The sequence below is a fragment of the Elephantulus edwardii genome, unplaced genomic scaffold, assembly GCF_000299155.1.
Source record: "Elephantulus edwardii isolate Elephantulus edwardi_28Jun2011 unplaced genomic scaffold, EleEdw1.0 scaffold00104, whole genome shotgun sequence".
Taxonomy (NCBI): Eukaryota; Metazoa; Chordata; class Mammalia; order Macroscelidea; family Macroscelididae; genus Elephantulus; species Elephantulus edwardii.
In genome coordinates, this window is record NW_006399854.1 from 669,312 (window position 1) to 693,752 (window position 24,441).

The 24,441-nt window shown below is 37.9% G+C and overlaps 1 protein-coding gene across 1 annotated transcript in view; it reads left to right on the plus strand.

The window, feature by feature from the left end:
- Nucleotides 1–24,441, plus strand: part of KIAA0586 (KIAA0586 ortholog) — a 224,524-nt gene that overhangs the window by 36,011 nt on the left and 164,072 nt on the right. The window contains exons 9-16 of the mRNA XM_006891816.1: nt 225–392; nt 3,257–3,380; nt 10,044–10,152; nt 10,526–10,743; nt 11,109–11,181; nt 15,739–15,966; nt 19,766–19,940; nt 22,499–22,702. Of these exons, the coding sequence (XP_006891878.1) occupies nt 225–392; nt 3,257–3,380; nt 10,044–10,152; nt 10,526–10,743; nt 11,109–11,181; nt 15,739–15,966; nt 19,766–19,940; nt 22,499–22,702 (1,299 nt within the window). The remainder of the gene's footprint in view (nt 1–224; nt 393–3,256; nt 3,381–10,043; nt 10,153–10,525; nt 10,744–11,108; nt 11,182–15,738; nt 15,967–19,765; nt 19,941–22,498; nt 22,703–24,441) is intronic.

The window sequence follows — 24,441 nt, forward strand, 5'->3', positions numbered from 1 at the left end:
TAATTTTGGGGTGTTTTTATAGATTGGAAGAGTAATGTTTTTTAAAAGTTTTTAGAAATGAAATTGAAGGAAAGTATAGTTACATCAAAGGTATTACATAAACCATGTAATGAAAAATTTTATGAATATGTAAGAATAGTTGAAGGAAAACCAGTTTGCTTTGTAAATTTTCAAACAATTCCGTCTTCAAAAAGTTGAACTTTCTTATTTATATTCTTCTAAAGCACCTTCAGGAGAGGCTGAAAGTGCGGATTTTGATAAACAGAGATCTCCTTTGGAAACGCCAGCACCTCGAAGATTTGCTCCTATACCAGTTTCAAGGGATGGTAAAATAACAGTGAGGGAAAATCCCGTGGAAGAAAAAGAAAACAGGGAGATGTCAATTCAGAGAGGTAATAGAGCAGTTATAACACTCACTGATGCTATAATTTATAGCTCTCTATGTGTTAAACTAACTGAAATGAGATTGTTATTTTTAATGCTTAGTTGTTTCTTTCTTGATGATACAGAGCAAGTCAAACTTCTTTAGATCCTTTGTAGTAGCAATTGAAAGTATACATTTATAAAATGCTGATTAATCTCTTTTAACTGTGATTTTTTTTTTTTAAAGTTTACAAAAAGGTTGGGTTTTCATTCATTCACTGTTGCACATTTTTTCTCCCTCCTCTCCCTTCCCCTTTCCCCAGTCCACTTTGCAGTGGCCCTCATTTTCCAGATTGTTGTCAATCATATAATGCCTCATCATATATTCCTTTCAGGCAGTTCTTCCCCTTACCTTTTCCAGTGCAGTGTTAATATCTATCTTTTAATATTTTTAATTAAATACTCTTTTTCTATTCTATCAACCCCTCATTTCAGTCCTGTCTTGTAACAGCAGTGTTATGCAATATTTGTCGTTTTGTGACTGAGAGAATTTCACTCAGCACAATGTCTTTCAAGTTCCCCAGTGTTGTGTAATGTTTTAAAAGTTGTTTTTCAGTGCTGTGTAATATTCCATTGTATGAATGTACCATGATTTTGCTATCCCATTTGTTTGTTGATGGGCTCTTGGGTTGCTTCCATTTCTTTGCTTTTGTGAATAATGCAGCATTAAACATGGGTGTTCATACATCTGGTTGAGTCGTGGGCTCTGGTTACTTTAGGGTATATTCCTTGTAGTGGAATTGCTTGGTCAGATGGTATTTCTATTTTCAACTTTTTGAGATAGTGTCAGACTGCCTTCCATTGTGATTGCAGTATTTTACAGTTTAACCAGTGGTGAATAAGAATTCCAATCTCTCCACAACCTTTCCAGCATTTATTGTTTGCTGTTCTGCTGAACTTTGCTATTGTTGCTGGGGTCACATATGATCCTTGTAAATTCCTAGATGAAATTTCATAATAAAACTCTTAAGAAATTTAACATAGATCAATATGTTCCATTGGGGAAAATTGCAAATATATGAACCTATTAATAGGTTAATAACTTTTATAAATGACATGAAATAATAATATTTGCTGTACTTTTAGTTGCCATTGAGTTGACCTCCAATTCATGTCTACCCATGCCCAAAAGGATCATAGTTGGTGAGTCATAGGATTTTCAAAGGCTAATTTTTAAAAACTAATATAGCTTTTCGGCTTTTGGCTTGGAGGAGGCCTCGGTGCAACTTTCTTTGGTCGTCCCGCATCTGGGTTCATCCGACACCAGCCCCCTCCGCCATCCTGCCCAAGTTCGACCCCAGTGAGATTAAAGTCGTGTACCTGAGGTGTACCGGTGGGGAATTTGGTGCCACTTCCGCTCTGGCCCCCAAGATCGGCCCCCTGGGTCTGTCTCTGAAAAAGGCTGGTAATGACATTGCCAGGGCCACCCGTGACTGGAAGGGATTAAGGATTACAGTGAAATTGACCATTCAGAACAGACAGGCCAGATTGAAGTGGTACCTCCTGCCTCTGCCCTGATCATCAAAGCCCTAAAGGAACCACCCAGAGACAGAAAGAAGCAGAAAAATATTAAGCACAGTGGAAATATCACTTTTGTTGAGATTGTTGGCATTGCCCGGCAGATGCGACACCGGTCTTTAGCCAGAGAACTCTCTGGAACTATTAAAGAGATTCTGGGAACTGCCCAATCTGTGGGCTGCAATGTTGATGGCCGTCACCCTCATGACATCATAGAAGACATCAACAGTGGTGCTGTGGAATGCCCAGCTAGCTAAGGAACTACAGATGAAAAGATTTCAATAAAGGCTCATTTGTTAACAAAAAACAAAACAAACAAAACCACCAAAAACGAATTTAGCTAGTGTTTTTTCTTAGTTTATCATAACATGGAAGGTTCTCTTAACATTTAATTCAGCATTATAGGAACCACATAAGCCTCCAGTGACAAAGTAGTCACTGCTCTTGAGCTCACCTAATATAAACAAAGAGTTGTAAAACAGGACTGACATGGGGGTTTGGAGGGAAACTGCGAAAAGAGGGAATAGATAATGAACACGGCATTGAAACAGATGAAGGAAAGAACTATTTAAACAGAATATGTGATTCGGCGTTATTTGTGTAACAACAGGTGCATTGTACAGTGGACTGGGTTGGGGAAGGGAGGAAAATGTCTTAACAATGAGGGAATAAAAATCCAACTTTTCTGTTAACTTTAGTTAAAAATCACAATTTTAAAAATAAAAGTAAATAAATTTGTTAAGCCATAAGCTTTGATTCTTAGACTATTTTAAATGCATTCAGGTCTCAGATTGGAATGTTTTCAGAATTTTAAGGAATTAAAAGATAAAAATGAAAAAAAAAAAAAAGATAAAAATGTTTAATATGCAAAGGGCCCTTACTGCTTATACCCTTGAAAATGTGCATTCTTATTAAAGATAAAAGTTAAGATCTAGTTAATAATTACTGTGAAGAAACAAATCTCCTTTCTGCTAATTTATAAATGTAGTCTAATATGCTGTGTGTGTCATGAAGATATTTCTCGTTCATATTTTTCTGGTGATGGAAATAAACTGAGCCCTAAATTTTCCAGTATAATTTTTGTGAAAGTTAAAAACAATATTGGATCTATTTGATAAGTGTCTTGATAGCCTGCATTTTTTGAGTATGTGATCCTGAGAGACCAATACAGACCAGAGGATGGCACAGTTTTACTTTGACACACATGAGGTTGTCATCAGTTGGTACTGGGACATATATCACAAGTATGTGTGAGGTAGTATATAAAAGAAAAAAATAGTACATGGGAAATAATACTATATTTCTTCTGTTGTAGGAGATGTAAGACTGTTGGAACAAATTCTAAATAGTCAAGATCCCCTTATAAAACAAAATGAAACTCCAGACAAAGCTTTACTAACGATGTCAAAGATGGGATGGAATTGTGAGAGGAAAGACAGGTAAAATCAAAGATTTGCATGAAAATGAGATTGAAAAGAGTTTTGGTCTTATTTCAATGAATTTTTTAAAAATGTAGTAAATGATATTTCTTTTTCCAATATGGTTGGTTTAGTGTTTCTTGCTGCTGATAGATTGATTTTTCTCAAAATGCAAATTACTAATTTCTTATAAATATGAGATTTACTTTAAAAATCAAATGCAGGGTAGGGAGAAGAGGAAATGAGTATAGGTGAAATGAAGATAGCTATGAGCTAATAATTATTGCAGTTAAAAATGAGATACTAAAAAGAAAAAGGAATATTCTTGAATGTGTCAGAAATTGTGAGGATGGTGCAGGATAAGAAAGTTCAGATCTCTTGTTCATAGACTCACGTTTGTCATACTTGATTTTGTGGCTCCTAGCAAAAACAACAACAACAACAGATAACATGGAGATTTAGTTATACTCTTCTAGTTTTGTGTATGTTTGAAATTTTTCTTAATAAAAAATTCTTAAAAAGCAAATCAACATTCTAGTGTCTTCTTGTTATGTGCCGTTGAGTCGCTTGTGATTCATAGCAATCCTATGTACAACAGCCCTAATCTCTGCTCTGTCCTGTGCCAATCGCACTGCCTCTGACACACCCATCCCGATTACCCCAGTCACTGAATCAATCCACCTCACAGAGGGCCTTCCCCTCCTGCGCTGTCCCTCCACCCTAACAAGCATGATGTCCCTTTCCAAGGACCTGTCCCTCCTTACAGCATGTCCTAAGTATGTCAGATGAAGCCCCAGAATCCTTTCCTCCAAGGAGCAGCCCTGTTTAACCCTCTCTAGGATGAATTTGTTTGTTTTCTTAGCAGTCCATGGTACATTCAGTACTCTTATCCAGCACCACAGCTCAAAGGCATCAATTCTCCTTCTACGCTTCCTAGTCATTGTCGAACTCTCTGATGCATAACAAGTGATTGCAAAGACCATGGCCTGTATCAGATGCACCTTCGTCTCCAGAGAGACACCATTGCTCTTCAGTACTTTGGTCCCTACCAGCAGACTTTCCCATTGCAGTACCTCTTTGGCTGCTGGTGCCAAGAGTGTTGACTGTAGAGTGAAGCAAGCTAACACTGTGAACAATCTCAGTCTCTTCACCATCCATCCTGATGCTGCCAATTGGTCCAGTGGTGAGAATCTTTGTCTTCTTGACATTCAGCCTCAATCCATATTGAAGTCTGCAGTCCTTGACCCTCTGCAGCAAGCATTTCAGGTCCTCCTCAGTTTCAGCAAGCAGGGTTGTGTCATCTGCATAACGCAGATTGTTGATAGATCTTCCACCAATCCTGACCCCACACTTCTCATAGAGCCCAGCCTCCCGGATAATCTGTTCTGCATAAAGGTTGAAAAGATGTGGAGACAGGACACATCCCTGGCGTATGACTTTCCCAATTTTGAACCATGTAGTGTTTCCTTACTCTGTTCTGACGACTGCCTCTTGGTCCAAGTATAGGTTTCTCATTACCATGATCAAGTGTTCTGAGATTCCTATTCTTCTCAGAGTCAGCCACAGTTTGTTATGAGTCCACACAATCAAATGCCTTTGCATAGTCAATGAAACACAGGTAGGCATTCCTCTGGTATTCCCTGCTTTCTGCCAAGATCCATCTAACATTAGCTACAATGTCCCTGGTACCATGACCCCTTCTAAACCCAGCCTGGACTTCCAGCAGTTCTCTGCTGATGTGCTGTTCCAGTTGTTTTTGGATGATCTTCAGTAGAATCTTGCATGTGAAAGAAATTATATTGTTCTATAGTTTCCACACTCTGTTGGGTCACCCTTCTTTGGAATGGGAAGAAATAATAGATCTCTTCCAGTCAGTTGGCCAAGTGGTTGTTCTCCAGATTTCTTCGCACAGCTTGGTGAGCACATCCAGGGCAGCATCTGTTAGCTGTACTACGTCAATTGGTATACCATCTATTCCTGGAGCCTTATTCTTTGCTATTTCCTTCAAAGCAGCTTGAACGTCTTCCTTCATCACCATAGGCTCTTTCTTGCTCATATGTTGTTTCATTAGATTGTTCTGTGTCTGCCAATTCCTTTTGACAGTGACTCAGTATATTCTTTCCATCTTCTTTTAATACTTCCTGGATCATTTAATATTCTACCTAAAGCATCCTTGATTATAGCAACTCGCGATTTGAATTTGTTCTTCAGTTCCTTGAGCTTAAGAAATGCTGAGCGAGTTTGGCCCTTTTGATTTTTTAGTGTCTTTGCATGAAAATTATAGTAATAACATTCCAGAGCAGTAAATTCATATAAAGACATAAAATTTTAATCTTTTTCAATTTACTGTAATTTCTGATAAGGTAGGATTTATATTTGCCACAGTCCATAATAACAACAACTATAATTTAAAACAAGGTTGTTCAGCTTAACACCAATTTAATTTCAGCATTTTGGAAGCTTTTCTCCAGTATAATTTTTTCACCTTTATTTTGTTATAATTCTCATGTAAGGTGTACCTTTGTACAGTTTGTATCAAAGCAATTTATAATTACCGTTTTATGCAGTTATATTTCAAGTTAGATATTGTTGTGTACTGTTAAGTTAGAACTGACCCAGAAGTGACCCTCCTGCAGTTTTAAGAGGTGGTAAATTGAATGGGAGCAGATTGCCCATTCTTTCTATACTATTCCCCCCCCCCCAGTGCTGTCTTTTTTTTTAATTTTAATTTGATATTTTCTTGCTTGCAGAATTCTTATACATTGTGTTTCCCACTTTCCTTTATTGACATTGTGCTTTATATAATCATTCCCTTTTATATTTTATAAAATTAATCATCATTATACTATGTCCACCATTACCCTGTCTTTTCAGATCTCTGCCAGATCATTCCTATTCCCTACCTCCCCCCACCAAATTGTGCGACCCTGTGATTTGTAGTTGTTGATTGCCTTCAAGTTGAGCACAACTCATAGCAACCCTATGAACAAAAGGCCTGAAGCCTTTCTATAACTATCGACATTTATCAAAGTTCATAGAGTTTCTGGAGGCATGTTGTTTAGGAAATGAATGCCACTCTGACTTCCTTATCCCCTTCCAATTCTTATCCCTCTGCTCCCACCCTCCCCCACTTGGATCCTCATACACGTTTTACTAATTATCTATTTCTACAATAGTGTTCTTATGTAGTAATTATCCTTATGAGACTGAGGTAGTTCACTCAACATAATGCTCTCCAGTCTTTCCCAAGTTATGTAGTAATTTTTGAAATCATTACTCCTTAGTGCTGTAGTATTCCATCGTGTGAATGTTTTACAAATTCACGATATGTTTGATTGTGGATGGACATTTGGGCTGCTCTGGACATTTGGTCTGTTTCTGTGTTCTTAAAATAATAAATAATGCTCCTAGAACGTTGGTATACAAATCTCCCTTGGTGTCTCAATTCTAAATTTCTTGGAGTATATTATCAGCAGTAAAATATCTTAGTCATATGGAATTTCTACATTCAGCTTTTTTAGGAAACTCGAAACTGCCTTCCAGAGTGTTTGTACCATTTTACAATTCCTCTAACAGTGTACGAGAGTTCCTGTTTCTCTGTGTCCTCTCCAGAATTTATTACTTGCTCTCCTGTTAAACTTTGCTACTACTAGGGGATGAGGTGGTATCTCATTGTGATTTTGATATCTATCTCTCTTATTACCAGTGATTTTGAGCATTTCTTCATGTGTTTGTTGGTCATCTGAATGTCTTCTTCTGTGAAAATTCTTTCTCTGTGATTTGTCCATTTTTTAATTGAGTTATCAGTCTTTTTCTTCTGGAGGCCCAGGAGTACTCTTGTAAACTTTTGTTATGAGACCCTTTCCTGAGGTGGCATTGCTAAATGGTTTACTATGTTAGGGATGAAAAGGTGAGAAAAACTGGGGTTGGTTTCATAATGAAAAAAGTCATTTCTAGATCCATCCTGAAATGCAGTGTGATGAGCAACAGGATTATATCCATATGTGTACAAGGAAGCCCAGTTATACCAGTATCATTCAAATATATGCACCAACAGCTAGAGCCAAAGAGGAGGAAATAGAAGATTTCTACCAACTTTGCAGTCAGAAATCGATCAAACATGCAATCAAGATTCATTGATAATAATATGCGACTGGAACGCAAAAGTTGGGAACAGGGAAGAGGGATCAGTAGCTGGAAAACATGGACTCGATGAGAGAAATGAGGCTGGAGATAGAGTGATAGAGTTCTGCACATTCAATGATTTATTCATTGCAAATACCTTTTATAAGAAGCATAAACCAGGCTATACACATGTATTTCACCTGATGGTTTGCATAGGCATCAAATAGATTAAATTTGTGGAAAGACTAGCTGGAGAAGCTCAATATCGGCAGTGAAAACCAGGCCGGGTGCTGATTGTGGGACAGACCACCAACTACTCATATGCAAGTTCAAGCTGAAGTTAAGGAAAATGAAATAATATCCATGGGAACCGAAATGTGACCTTAAGTCTGTCCCACTTGAATTTCAAAACCATCTCAGGAACAGGTTTGAGGCCTTGAGCACCAATGAGCGTAGACCAAATGAGCTCTGGGAGGATATCAAGAAAATCGTCCATGAAGAATGCAAAAGATCATTACAAAGGCTGAAGAAGAAAAAAAGACCAAGATAGATGTCAGATGCGACTCTGAGTATTGCATTAGAGCGCCGAGAAACCCAAGCTAAAGGAAGAAACCAAGAAATCCAAGAGCTGAACAGAAAATTTCAAAAGGCAGCTTGGGAGGACAAAGCAAGATACCATAATGAAATGTGCAGAGAGCTGGAGTGAAAAAGTCAAAACGGCCGAACTCGCTCAGCATTTCTTAAGTTGAAGGAGTTGAAAAACAAATTCAAGCCACGGGTAGCAATATTTAAGGATACTTTGGGTAGAATGTTAAATGATCCAGGAAGTATTAAAAGAAGATGGAAAGAGTACACAGAGCCACTGTATCAGAAGGAATTGGCTGACACAGAAGAATTTCATGAAATGACATATGAGCAAGAGCCTGTGGTGATGAAGGAGGAAGTTCAAGTTGCTATGAAGAAATTGGCAAAAACAAGGCCCCAGGAGTTGACGGCATACCAGTTGATTTATTTCAACAAACAGATGCTGCCTTGGATGTGCTCACTAAGTTGTGCCAAGAAATCTGGAGGAGAGCAAGCTGGCCACCTGACTAGAAAAGATTGATATTTGTTCCCATTCCAAAGAAAGGTGACCCAACAGAGTGCAGAAATTATCGAACAACATCATCAATATCACATGCAAGCAAGATTCTCCTGAAAATTATAGAAAATGTTTGGAGCAATATGTCAGCAGAGAACTGCCAGATGTGCAGGCTAGATTTAGAAGAGGTCGTGGTACTAGGGATATTATAACTAATATTAGATGGATCTTGGCTGAAAACAGAGAATACCAGAAGAATGTCTATCTGTGCTTCATTGACTATACAAATGCTTTTGGCTGTGTGGATCACAACAAGCTATGGCTCTGAGAAGAATGAGAATCCCAGAACATTTGATTGTCCTAATGCAAAACCTCTACTTGGACCAAGAGGCAGTCGTGAGAACAGAGCAAGGAAACACTACATGGTTCAAAATCAAGAAGGGGGTGCGTCAGGGATGTATTTTGTCTCCATACCTTTTTAATCTGTGTGCAGAACAGATACTGGGCTGCACGAGAAGGAATGTGGCATCAGGATTGGTGGAAGAGTCATCAACAACCTGTATTATGCAGATGACCCAAATCTGCTTGCTGAAACTGAGGACAACCTGAAGCACTTGCTGCAGAAGGTCAAGGACTGCGGCCGTCATTATGGATTGAAGCTCATAGATTCTCATCACTGGGCCAATTGGCAGCATCAGTATGGATGGTGAAGAGATTGAGATGGTTAACGGTTTTAGTTTACTTGGTTCCACAGTCGACACCCTTGGTAACAGCTGCCAGGAAATCAAGAGACAAATTGCATTGGGAAAGTCAGTTGTGAGGGACTTCTCCAGAGTACTGAAGAGCAATGACATCAGGATGGAGACTAAGGTGCACCTGATTCAGGCTACTATACTCTTTACAATTACTTGCTTTACATTGGAGAGTTGGACAGGGACTAGGGATGATAGAAGGAGAATTGATGCCTTTGAGCTGTTGTGCTGGAGAAGAGTGTTGAATATACCATGAACTGCTAGGAGAACAGACAGGTTTGTCCTGGAGAGGGAGAAGCTGGAATGCTCCTTGGAGGCAAGGATTCTGAAGCTTCTTCTGACATACTTTGGACATGTTGCAAGGAGGGACTGGTCCTTGGAGAGGGACATCATGTTTGGGAGAGTGGAGGGGCAGCGAAGGAGAGGAAGACCCTTGATGAGATGGATTGATTTAGTGATTGGGGTGGTGGGAATGAGTGTGTCAGAGATGGCGAGGTTGGCACAGGATAGAGCGCTGTTTAAGGCTGTTGTACATTGGATCGCTATGAGTTGCAAGCGACTTGATGGCACATAACAACAACAACAGCAGTTTTAATAAGATACTATTAGTAATGCATAACTGAGAGTATGTCAGATTTATGTAGTCATATGTTTATTGATTTTGTTAAAATTTAGGTCACTTTTTTTTTAAATAATCTGCAGCATTGGCATTCTGCCATCTCAAGCATATCCTTCCTATGAAGAGCTTAGAACAGCTATGACGACTATACAAAAATCTGATGATGATGTTTATGATCTTGGCCAAAAGAGGAATGAAACCAATGGCATGCTTCAGGTAAATTGGAACCTGGATGTTAATATTGTTGGGAAAAGTACAAATTAGGAAGCAATAAAATAATTATGAAGTCATAAAGTAAGGGGTAAAAAAATAAAAGTATTGAAAAAGACATGTTAGCCATATCTGCCCTCTTTTCAAAAGCCAGATTTGACCCAGATGACCCCTTTAGGTATCTACTTTCTTTTGTAGAGGAAGCAATGAGGAAAGGGTCTTTATCAAGTATTCTTTTGTGCCTCTTCATTTTGATAGATCTAGGTCTTAGGGTTGTACTTGCCTCCAACAATAGTACTTGAATTTGGTGGGATTATAACAGGTAATATATAATAATAGTTTACATGGTAACACTTTTGCCTTTTTTTGTTCCTTAAAGCCAAAAGAGTCGTTGGTTATGTCAAGGCTTGCTGATCTTCCACAAAATTCACTTAAAGTTCAGACAATGAAAACAAGATCCATATTGAAAGAAGCTGAAAAGATTTTGAGAGGCGTACAGAACAATAAGAAAGTACTTGAAGAAAATCTAGAAGCAATTAGTCGTGCAAAAGATGGAGCTGCTGTGTATTCTTTTATCAGTAGTCTGTCAACCGATGGGTAAGATAGAATTTTGCCATCCTAAGGCTATTTTTGGAAACTGTCAATCTGTAGGCTTTCTTTCTTTTTTTTTTTAATCTGTAGGCTTTCTTAAAATTACTTTTTCTAAGCATTTCATTTTGCTTAATGTGTTTTTAGTATTTAGAAAATTGCTTTTGAAGGTGTGAATTTTATTATAGTGTTGGAATTCCAAACATTTATCTTTCATACATTAGATGAAGACTAATATTGGCCTTTCCTTTTCAGGTGTTTGAGATTGCACCTACACAGTAAATTAAAATGTAAATAAAAGTTAGGTTTGATCCAAGTCCTAGTCTCAGTACAATAAATGCTAATTTAAGAAAATAACTTTTTCTCTTTTGTAGTGAAATATCAGAGAAAATACGGATCAGAAAGACAGTAGATGATTGGATTAAAACTATTTCTGCAGAAATTCAGGTATGTCTAGGAAGAGACTGTGAATTAAGTGACTTCTCAAAATATTGATACCAATTTCTAACTATCACTTTATGATGAAAAATTAATATTTAGAAATTGGAATCAAGTTTTATTCTTGTTATATACACATCTACTTATAAATTCTGAATTTTATGCTTTCCAATATCTTATAATAGTTTAAGCTTATTTAATTAGTCCTAAGCAACTGCAGTGCAAACCCAAAGGTGTGTGATTCAAATCCAACAGCTGCTCTGCAGGAAAAGTATGCACATTCTCCTTCCATGCGATTTAGTGCTTCTGAAAACCCCCTGGAGGATCTGCTGTGGGTTGGTTCTAAATGAGTGAGTGGTATGCAACAACAGATCTCAAGTCATTGTGAATTTCAATCTTTTCTCCATCTATCTGAAATTGTAAAAAATTTAATCTTATTGGGTCCACAGTGAGTCTTGGTACCAGCAGTCAGGAGATGAGGAGACATGTTGCATTGGGAAAGTCTGGAGTTGGGGCAGTCAGGGACTTCTCCCAATTACTTAGGAGCAATGATGTCATTTGAAGACTAAGGTGTGCTTGATCCAGGCCATCATCTTTTCCCTAATTTGCTGTACATCTGAGTGCTTGACAGTGAATAAGGATGACAGAAGAATTAATGCTTTCGAGTTATGGTGTTGGAAAAGACTGCTGAATAACCCATGGATGGCCAAAAGAACAGATATGTCTTGGAGAAAGTGTACCCAGAGTGCTTCTTGGAGGCAAAGAAGACAAAGCTTCCTGTCACATACTTTTGCCATGTTAGCAGAGGCTGTTCCTTGGGAAGGGACATCATCATACTGGATGGACAGTGAAAAAGAGGAAGACCCTCAGGAGGTGGACTGACATAGTGATACAGCAGTGTTGTCAAGTATGTCTGAAATGATGAGGATGGCACAAGATAGAACCTGGTGCAGATTTGTTGTTCATAGAGCTTCCATGGGAGGGAGTTCTGGGGGCTGAGTGGTAAGGAGTTGTGCTGCCAACCTAAAGATATGCAGTTTGAATCCATCAGCTGCTCCACTGGAGAAGGATGGACAATATCCTCCCTGCAGTTTACTGCCTCTGAAAACCTTTTGGAGAGTCAACTATGTGTTGGTTCTGACTCCATGGTACTCAACAACAGTAGCAACAACTACAGGGCCTCTCTAAGTTGTACTTGACAACACTTAACAACAACAGTACCTCAAGTTGTGAGCTCTAGTGGCTGAGTGGTAAGTAATTGCCCTTCTAACACAAAATTATGCAGTTTGAAGCCATCAACTATTTCAAATGAGAAAAGATGGGCAGTCTCCTGCCATTAGATTGACTTCCACTTAAAGCCCACTGGAGCTTTGAGTCAGTGCTAACTCGATGGTACTTAACAACAACTTACGTCAAATTAGAAGAGCCCTGGTAGTGTAGGATGTTACTTGTTGTACTGCTGCTAACCGAAAGATCAGCAGTTTTGATCTGTGAGGCTTTGTGAGGGAGAAAGATGATTAATCTCTGGAAAAGATTCACAGCCTCTGAAACCAGTGAAGGGTTGCTGTGAGTTGGAATTGACTTGATCACAATGGATTTGGTTCTGAGTATCTCATGACTGAGGCAAATTGTTGAAAGGTAAATGAAATGAAAGTAATTGAGAAAAAAATTTAGCAAATGCATTTTTAAAAGGCAAGTATCTACAAAGATTTTTCAAGATAGTTGATTCAGAGGTATTGGTTTGCCAGAGTATGTAGGTAAAGTATTTAAAGGGAAAAAAGCCTGTACAAGAGTCTTAAGTTTACAGAAGTCAATTTCAAGTGGAAAATACTTCCTGATATGATTATTATATCCACAAAGCTGTTGGAATATCTTCAGATGTCAGCATTGCAAAAGTGTGGGAGAGCTGGGTTTTTTTTTTCTCCCTTAATTGACTTTATTTCTGTTACTCAAAAACCACTATGCGGTCGCCACAGCTGGAGCTTGGATCCTCTGCATGGAGACGCTGGTGTGGGTCTTTACAAATTGTCAGTGAATTGCTGGTAGGGAGGCTTGGTGAGTATCGTCTCTTTCCAGTGGCTGAGAGTCAGGTGGCTCTAGGTCTTGGAGGTGGCATCAGAGGTGGTGTTGGCGACGTTGCCTACGGTAGCTGTGCAGCTCTTGGCTGAGGTGTAGCAGTCGTTGATTCCAGCCATTAGTTCAGTTAATTCAAGTGCCCAGGCAGCTTCTTGGACATTGGGCCAAGTCGATGCCAAGACCCTAGGGTGCAGGGATGATGCACACCTGCACAGAACATCAGTGTCCAGTCATCTTCCAGGAAACTATGTGGGGCTTGCTGATCTTGTTCCCTAGTAGCTACACAGTAGGTGCAGTGGAGATCTTGGCCAGGATAATGACCCCACCAAGCCAACATGGGAATGCCTTGACCCTGCTTGGCATTTGACTGCTTCTGCAAAGGCCTGATTTTCAAGATTTCATCCCTGAGGGACATCTCCAGGAAGAAGTCAGTGATTTCAGACTCCATGATGGGCAGTGGAAATAGATAGGTCTCCTCCCAGGATTTGATCTTCATGGCTTTGACCAGACGGTCCATCTTGGTCCTCAGATTTGCCTCTTCATGCTCTTCAGTCTCTCCCATGGTCCCATTCACTGCTACCACCTGAAGCATTGCTGAAGCCTCTGCAGAAAAGCTGCGGCTCTCATCTCAGTGCCTTCCAGGCCTCTAGACCTGCCCCCTGCACCTCTTGTCATCTCCATTGGAGGTTTTCTTGGAGAACGGAGACCTCTTTTTAGAGAAGTAGTAAATTAAGAGATTTAAAAAGTTATATACATATGGGAACATAGACCAGGAGTGCAGAGATTTTTTTTTTAGTCTTTGAGATGTGACTTATATACTCGTGTGGTAGCAAGGTAACGTACCACGTTTGTTTCCACAGCAGTGAAATTGATAATGTATTTTTTAAAGTTGTGACTTAAGAATGTGGAATTGAGAATTTATCTATGATGCAACAGAAAAGTTTGATTTAAGAATCAGAAGACATAGAGTCTAATTCTGGTTGTACAGCCAAATAGCAGTTAATTCAGTCCATTGCTATGTATCCTATGAAAAATACATTTGTTTAAGCCTTCAAATGATTTTAATTTATAATTCTTTCAGAGTTTTTTTATGAAATTGTTTACTTTTCAGAGGACATTTCATTTTTAAAAAATAATTTTAATAAGCATTTACAGAGATTTTGGATTTCCATTCATTCATTGCTGCACTTTTCTCCCCGCCCATCTCTCCACCCCCCCTGTTAGCTCCTCTCTTTCAAAAGTAAAAGAAACACTCCTTCCCTGGTACACAATCCCCCCGCGCCCCTCCCACCACCCCAAGTACAGACCACTATGCAACCTTAATTGTGGACTCCTGTGATAACCATAAGACCCTATCATACATCGCTTTTAAATTATTCACTCACTCATCTGTTTCAGTGCAGTATACACGATTTATCCAGTTTTTCTCAGTCTTACCCCAACCCTGATATCAGTCCCATTTTACAACAGTGGCACCATGCAATATTTGTCCTTTTGCATCTGAGATATTTCACTCAGCATAATGTCCTCCAGGCTCACCCATTTTGAATAATATTGCATGAGTTCCTTGTTTTTCAATGCAGTTAGTATTCCATTGTGTGAATATACCACAGCTTCTCTATCCATTCGTTTGTTGACATTTCATTTTTTAAAAACATTTTTGCTGTACTATGATTCACGCATCAAGAAGTATAAAAAATTTCTAGTGGAAAAGTTGCCCTCTTGTCCCTCATCTTTCTATCCCCTGTTCCGTAACATACTAGTCTTTTTAGATTTTGCTGTCCTTCCATAGAATTTTTATTCAAAATTTGTGACTTCAAAGGTACTTAGCCCAGTCAATAATTTTGACTCATGGTACAGGGTTTACCAGAAATGTTATTTCCCAAACTACTTTATCACTAGGGTGGCCGTAAGTCCCAGTTATGCCTTTTGTCCTCCTGTCATTAACAGCACCCTCTTGCACTCTCAGAAGTGTCCTAAATTTGAGTGATAAATTACATGGTCACATTACATCTCACAAATTCTGCCCTAATCTCAGATTCTCCATTTGGCCCATGTCCAGGTATGGCCTGTTCTTCCCACATTGTCTTCCAGAGTACCATACTTGTGGAGTTTTAATTCTCTTCAGAGCTATAAGCAGTAGTGGTGAGAAAGTATAGCTTAGAAACCCAACTTTTCTAATTTAGGAAAGCAGTTTCTTTCCTAAGGCTTTATTTAGCTCTGGTTTCCATTTGAGGTTAACAAATTTTTTTAAAGTGTTTTAATGATTTTTGATCTTTCTTTCACTCTGCTGAACCATGCCACTGAAGTCACAAATTATCCCTTTGGTAAAATTTTATAATGAAGGGAAAAAAGCCAGTTCTTTATAAAGCCAATTATTAGTCTCTATTTTTTTGTAACAGCAAAATAAAAAAGAAATTATGATTTTTTTATATGAAAGCATTGCTACTTAGATATATTAGAACTAATTTTTATTTTGATAATGTTAAGGATGAACTGGCAAGAAAAGATGATGAACAGAAGAGATTTGATCTGAAGAATCAGAGGACCAAGAAAACTCCGAATATAAGTAAATATATTAAAACCAACACCCAAGACAAAACTATAAATAATTCTGTAATTCCAAGAAAACCAGGTCAGAAGCAAAAGGAGGAACGTTTTAGAAATTCATCCACGAGAGACATGCCTGCTTCAAACTTACAGAAAGAGAAAAAAAACGTAAGACTCTAATTTGGCTTTCTGGTATGATACCTTGTTCTGAAGCATTTCTATTTATATACAAATAATCAAGTGAATATTAAAAATATGAAAATGTGAAGGACTGACATGTGTAAACTCTCTTTAAAATGTTGGCATTGGTGTTAAATGAGTATTCATAAGGCCAGAGATGCTGAACAAAAACACACACAGTTCCTATCTTTTGAAAATGATAGGATTTTAGTTATGACAGATGTATTTAGAGAACATCTTATCTACAAGGAAATTCTCTTGTGAACACTACACAGTTGTAATTTTCTTTGTATGTGTATGTATAAAATGTATTCTTTTAATTTAGCACCTAAATGTCTGTGCCTAGGGAATATGAGGCATAGACTTAAGTTCTATCAAAGAAATTTTTTAGCTGCTTTAGCTAGACAGTGACTTTCTTAAAAGGAAACATGGGGTTTTAAGGAAGATAAGTGAGTCCTCTAATTCAGTGCTTAGCACTTAGTACATGTTCAGTATGTGTTACTAGGTTATGAAAAATAGACCTGATTTATTATTTTTATTGTTCTTGGACGTTTAAAATGTATGTCTTTATACAGTACATTTAAGCACCATACTTAGTAATGTAAGACAATATGCTTAGTAATATAAGACCTATAATGTACCTTAGATGAATGACTTTTATATTTGACCTGTGTTTTTTGAATGCATATTTGAGTACTACATCTAGAATTACTTGTTTTTTTTTTAATTTTAAATTGTTGTTGTTATTCTGTGCCATGGAGTGGGCCTGTGACTCATAGCAACCCTACATACAACAGCCCTAAACCCTGCTCTATCCTGTGCCAATCTTACTGTCTACAACACACCTGTCCCCATTCCCATTACTCCAGGCACTGAATCCTTACATCTCATTGAGGGTCTTCCTCTCCTGCACTGTCCCTCCACCCTCCTAAGCATGATGTCCCTCTCCAAGGACTCATCCCACCTAACAACATATCCAAAGTATGTCAGACGATGCTTCAGAATCCTTGCCTCCAAGGAGCAGCCTGGATTCACCCTCTCCAGGATGGACTCATTTGTTCTCCTAGCAGTCCATGTTATATTCAATACTATTCTCCAGCACCACAGCTCAAAGGCATAATTTCTCCTATATCATAGTTATTGTCCAGCCTTCCTTGCATAGCAAGTAATTGCAAAGACCATGGCCTGTATCAGATGCACCTTAGTCTCCAGACTGACATTGTTGCTCTTCAGTACTTTGGAGAAAACTCTAACAGCAGACTTTCCCAGTGCAATTTGTCTTTTAATTTCCTGGCTGCTGGTATCAAGAGTGTTGATTATAGAGCCAAGCAAACTGAAGCTGTCAACAATCTCAATCTCTACACTGTCTGTCATGGTGCTGCCAGTCGGCCCAATGGTGACAATCTTTGTTTTCTTGATGTTGAGCTTCAATCTTTATTGAAGGCTGTAGCCCTTGACCTTCTGCAGCAAGTGCTTCAGGTCCTCCTCAGTTTCAGCAAGCAGGGTTGTGTCATCTGCATAATGCAGATTGTTGATGATTCTGCCTCCAATCCTGATGCCATACTTCTCATAGAGCTAGCCTCCCTGATAATCTGTTCCACATATAGATTGAAAAGATATGGAGAATAGGACACATCCTTGGCACACACCCTTCCCAATTTTGAACCATGCAGTGTTTTCTAGCTATGTTCTGACGACTGCCTCCTGGTCCAAGTTGTTTCACATAAGCACAGTCAGGTGTTCTGGGATTCCCATTCTTCTCGAAGTCAGCCACATTTTGTTGTGAACTACACAGTTAAATGCTTTTGCATAGTCAAGGAAACACAGACATTCCTCTTGTATTTTCTGCTTTCAGCTAGGATACATGTGACATTAGCTATAGCATCTCTAGTGCCATGGTCTCTTCAAAACACAGCCTGCACTTCAAGCAGTTCCCTGTTGACATGCTGTTCCAGTTGTTTTTGTATACTCCTCAGCAGAATCTTGCTTACTTGTGATATCAGTGATACTGTTCGATAATTTCCACACTCTGTTGGATCACGTTTCTTTGGAATGGGAACAAATACAGATCTTTTCCACTCAGTTGGCTAGGTGGTTGTCCTGCAGATTTTTGTGCATAACTTGGTAAGCACTTCCAGGGCAGCAGTCATTTGTTGAAATATGTCAGTCAGTATTGGCTTACATAAAAAAGTTGTACACATTGCTTTTCTTTTTTTATATATAATTTTCTTTTCATTGTTGAAGACTTATTTTAACCCCAACCCTCCCCTACCCCGCAATGCACCCTTTGTTCCAGGTTTTTGTCATACGTATAATGCCTAATCATAGAATCTTTTTGGAAAGTTCTTCCCCTCATCTGTGTTCTAATGCAGTGTTCATTATCTAGCCACTCTTTTTCCATTCTCTTCCCAGCTGCCCCATGTCTGTCCTATTTTATAACAGTAATGTTATGCAGTGTTTGCCTTCTGTGACTGAGATATTTCCTCTGCATAATGTCTTTCTCACTTCCCCATATTGTATAATGGTTTATGAGTGCATGGTTTTTCAGTGCTGCATAATATTCCATTATATGACTGTACTATAGTTTTTCTTTCCATTCGGTTTTTGATAGGCACTTGAGTTGCTTTGATTTCTTTCCTTTTGTGGATAGCACAGCAATAAACTGAGTTGTGCCTCTGGTTTCTTTAGGGTATATTCCCCATAGTGTAATTGATAGGTCAAATAAATGGTTATTTCTATTTTTAGCTTTTTTTTTAAATAACATTTTAAATTTTAATTGTGATTTTAATAAAAATTTAAAGAAAAGTTAGATTTTCATTCATTGTTGCACAATTTACCCCCTCTTCTTCCCTCCTCCCAGTTCACTTTCTTTTTTTAATATTCATCTATTGTTGCACAACTATTCCCTCCCAAGTCCTCTTTTCAGTGTACCTCTTATTCTGAGCTGTTGTCATACATATAATGCGCTATCATATATTCCTTTTAAACATTCCTTTTCCTTCATCAGTTACAGTGCAGAATTCGTTATTTATCCCCTCTTTTCCTAGTGTTCCCTCAACCACCATGTCGGCCCTGTTTCGTAACAATGGTGTTTTGCACTATTTGTCCTTCTGTGACTGAGATAGTTCACTCAGCATAATGTCCTCTGTTGGAAGCAGGAGTGCCATGACTTACTAAATAACATGATTCTGGAAATTCTATGAACTTTGAGAAACGCTATTTATAGAAAGGCTTCAGGTCTTTTGTTCATAGGATCACTATGAGTTGTGCTTAACTCTGCGGCAGTCAACAACAACAACAACAGCGACAGCATCCTCTAAGAAAGTGCTAGACCACCTTCCATGGTGACTATACCATTTTACCTTCTCACCAGCAGTGAATAAGAGTTCCAGTCTCTCCACAACCTCGCCAGCATTTGTTGTTTGCTGGCCCTGTTAAACTTTGCTGTTGTTGCTGGAGGGAGATAATATCTCATAGTTGTTTTGATTTGCATCTCTCTGAAAGCTAGGAATTTTGAACATTTTTTTCATGTAGTTATTTGCCATCTGAATGTCTTCTTTGGTGAAATGTCTGTTTATATTCTGTGCCCATTTTGTAACTGAGTTGTCTACCTTTTTCTTGTTGAGGTACTATATTCAGAATTTAAGGGTCCCTTAAAAGAGAGAATTTTTCTCATGCGATCAGTAGTGTGTGTAAACTAGAAAAGGGAAGCTTTAGGAAAATGAAGTAAATACATGTTAGATAACTGTTTTCTTGGTGAGTTGAATAACTCTGCCTGTTTACATAGGCACTTTTGGAAGCAACCACAGTGAAGCAAGGCGAGAATTATGTGTCACAAATTTATGGAAAACCTATTTATCGGGGCCATCGCAGCACTCTTAAAAAAGGACCATATCTCAGGTTTAATTCTCCTTCTCCTAAGTCCATACCACAGAGACCAAAAGTGATAGAACAAGTTAAAGGTAAGAAGCCTAATTATTTTTAATAAACTTTATTTCTTTTGTTTCAGTTTAATATTTTAAGTTTCTTTTTAATATATTTTTATTGTTAATAAATGCAATTCTATTTATTTAATGCCTGACCCACTTCCACTGGTTTCTAAGGCTGTAAATCTTAAAGAGAAGGCTGCTTCATTTTTCTCCTGTGGACTAGCTGAAGGATTCAAACTTCCACAGACAACCAGGGCTCCTTATATAATGCTCAGAGATAAAAGAAGGACATCTTTTTGTGAAAGATTGGAAGACTAGAATTTAAAGGTGAAGACACAAGGAAAGTAATGTAGAATTAATTGCTGGTTTCAGGTAAACCATTGGCAAAGACCAGAAATTTAGGTAATAACAGTTGAGATGTTTCAGGAGGTGTTTCAGAAGAATACTGGACATACTCTTTTATGTCAAGACATTTGCAAGAGAGCTATCAGATTATTTGACTGAATGAGATCCATATTTGTATCCATGCCACAGAAAGATAATCCAGCAGAATTCATGGATTACAGAATAATTATCATTATTATCATACTCAAGGTAAACAATGCTGAAGATAATTCGAAAAAGACTGAAGGAGATCATTGACAGAGAACTGCTAACAATTTAGGATTGATTCAGAAGAGGACATGGAACAAAGGATATTATTGCTAATGCCAGGGAGATCTTGGTTGAAAGCAGTTGCTACCAGAAAGATGCTTAGTATATTTTATTACTTATGCAAACACTTTGTCTAGAATACAGTAAATTTTGGAGAATGTTGTGAAAATGAGAATTCTAGAATACCTAAATTGTGCTTTCATAGAATCTATGCATTGACCAAGAAGCAGTTGTTTGAACAGAACAGGAGGGTAGTACATAATTTAAAATCTGGATTGTATCCTTATTTAATCTGCATGTTGAGCAATTAATCTCAGAAGCTGTCCTATATTAAATAGAAAAATTCAAAATCAAGATTAGAGGAAAACTCATCAGTGACCTTCCATATGCAAATCACACATCCTTGTCACTTGAAAGCATAAAGTATTTACTGATGCAGCTTAAAGACTATACATAGTCTTCTGTGTGGATTACACCTCAACATAAACAACAGAAATCCTAAGAACTGGACCAGTAAACAACTTTATTGTAAGTGGAGTAAGATGGAAGTTAAGGTTTTAATTTTGCTTGGATCCATGATCAGTTTCCCTGGAAGTACTCATCAAGACATCAAACAATATACTGTTTTTTGTTGTTGTTATGTGCCGTTGAGTCGCTTGCAACTCATAGCGACCCTATGTACAACAACCCTAAACCCTGCTCTATCGTGTGCCAATCGCACTGCCTCTTACACACCCATCTTGATTACCCCAGTCACTGAATCAGTCCACCTCATAAAGGGTCTTGCCCTCCTGCGCTGTCCCTCCACCCTCTCAAGCATAATGTCCCTCTCCAAGGACCAGTCCCTCCTTACAACATGTCCTGAGTATGTCAGATGGAGCCTCAGAATCCTTGCCTCCAAGGAACAGCCCAGTTTAACTCTCTCCAGGATGAATCTGTTTTCCTGGCAGTCCATGGTGCATTCAGTACTCTTCTCCAGCACCACAGCTCAAAGGCATCAATTCTCCTTCCATCCTCCCTAGTCATTGTCCAACTGTCTGATACATAATAATATATTACAGAAGTCAAATCTGCTGCAAGGACCTCTTTAAAGTGCTGAAGAGTAAGGATGTCAGTTTAAAGACTAAAGTATACCTGACCCAGGTCATGGTATTTTCAGTTTCTTCAAATGCGTGTGAAAGTTGGGAAACCAAACAATTGAAGGTTTTTAAATGTATTTGAATAACCACAAATGCCTTTCATCAATAATTTAATGGTAGAACTGAATGAGAGCCTGTGGTACTTGCTATGTTTGCTGCCTGGAAGGCTCTGCTCCAGATTCCTGCACAGGCTGTTCTCTCAGTTCATTTGGGTGTTTACTTTTAGGTGATAGTTAGCTCCTCATAGAGATTGACCCTGGCCACCCTATCTCCTGTCCCTCTGCCCCTTACATTACTTTATGATTCTTCATTGCATTTTTGACTGACTTACGTACTTTTGCTTGATTAACTTTCTTAATAGACTTTGAGTTCTGTTAGGATAATTTGTTTACCACAGTATTCTCTGTATCTCAGTATTTTCTATATCTGGAATAATTCCTAGCACATATTAACCACTGGGGGGTGGATGCATTTTAAATAAGCATTTATAGAATGAATGAATATCAGACGACCACACAAACATAAATGTGGTGTTAAATGGTTAATATTTTCTTTTGGGATCATAAGTAGAATAAAACTGTTTATAAAAATAAATCAACATGTGTGTCACCTTGATGGCAGTAAGTTTCGGTTTTATTGAGAGTTTAACCTTATTATATTGGCTTTTTATTATTATATAGAGATTTTCCTGTGAAGAAAAAGTTACTGTATTTCTAGATGACCATATAGTTGAAATTCAAACAATTTTTTTAAAAATCAAACAATATTTTAATTAATATCTACCGTTGATTATTTTAGGCACTAAAGTAAAATCAATAAGGACACAAACTGACTTTTATGTGACAAAACCTGTGAAGATGAATTCTAAAATAGAGCATTCTCTTACTGCCCTGCCTCAGGCCGATCAGCAGCAGCAGTATCTGTTTAGTCCAAGCAGAGAAATGCCTTCTGCTCATTCAGGTACACTAGAAGGCCATCTCATTCCTATGGCAATTCTCTTAGGTAAGGTCCTATAAAATACATTGGGTAAAATAGAAATTAAACATCAAAATGTATTTTATTTATGAATAGTGATTGTTGTTGAGTCAAGGACGACTCATAGTGACCCTGTGAACAAAAGACCTGAAGCCTTTCTATAACTATTGTCGTTTCTCCAAGTTCATAGAGTTTCGAGAGGCATGTGGTTTAGGAAATTGATGCCACTCCTGCTCCCACACCTGTCTTAAACTGGAGCTATCCACCATGGGCAACCACAGTGGCACAAGGTTCATCATCACAGCAAACCCAGATTACTTCAGTACAGCAAATTGACAGAAGAGTGCTGTATGATTTAGAAGAATGTTCCTTTACCTGAAGGCCCAACATACTTTTAAATACAAGGGTCCCCCAGGACGGCTTGTTGACTCTAAACAAGAGGCTTAAATAAAAATCTAACCAAACATTCCACACAACCACAACCAAAACAGGAGCGCCCATCTTAATTGTAATAGAACTTTCAAAATGGTACAAACATAATAGTCACACCTATCTTTTTATTTGTGGGAAGCACCTGTTTAGTTGTCTTAACACTGTGTGATAGCAATTTCTGAAAGGATAGCTTTTTGCTATACTCTCACAGAAAATATTCTTTTAATATTTTTATTTTGCTTTTAAGTGAAATGAAATTTTTAAAATTGATGTATTATGTGCATTTATAGTGATTTCGATTGACTTATTAATATCACTATATATTAAAGTACTTTAATGAACCTTTTTAAAACAGAAATATTCTTGATTTATCTTTGGTAGCCAAAATTTTAGGTGGATGTGTATTCTGTTTACTTATGTGAGGTTTCTAATCACACTAAAAATTAAACAAGTCATTTTGCCCTCACACTAGCTCATCAAATCTAGTTAGCTTTTTATTATTATTATTTTTTATGTGTGTACTGTCAAATCAGATCTGACTGGTACAGGAGACGATTGTCCCTCCTTCTTCAGCAGAGCATCTGGTGGATTTGAACCACATACCTCTGGGATTGCAGTAAATCTAGTTAGCTTTTAAAAATTTTTATCCCTGCTTGTACATCCTTAATTTTGATAGATCATTTAAGTATGGTTTAGAACATGTAAGATTGTATCTTTTTTTTATGTTAATTGTTGTTTTGTTTGATACCATTGGGTCTGAACCAGTTTACAGCTGACCCTGCAGAGGGTTTTCAGAAGCACAGATTGCCTACCTTTCTCCCTCAGAGCAGCCATTGGATTCAGACTGTAGTGCAAATCCTTACCACTAGGCCACCAGAATTCCCTTATATGTGAATAGACTATCAAATTGTATGTTCAAAAGTACCTTTCACTGGGTTTGCATACAATAATGAATGTATTATACTTCATACATTCTTATATATTTTATATAATTACTATTGATCTATGCATATTTTAATACAAAAATATAGACCCTTTAGTACTTTCAGACTAAGGCAAAATCCATCCTGGGTGCCAGGGGTATATAATTCTAAACAGTTTCCACATATTAACTCATTAAATTCACCTTCTAACATGTTATTATACTAATTTTATAGATAAACTGAGGCATAAAATGGTTAAGTGAAGTGCTTAACGCCACAAAGGTAGAGTTTAGCAGGATTCAAACCCATACATCCTGACTTTAGAGTCTGTGCTTTGAAGAAATATCCTATATTGTCCTGCTTTATTTTAAAATTTAGGAAACACATGAAGGGTCTCAAGTGGAACCTACT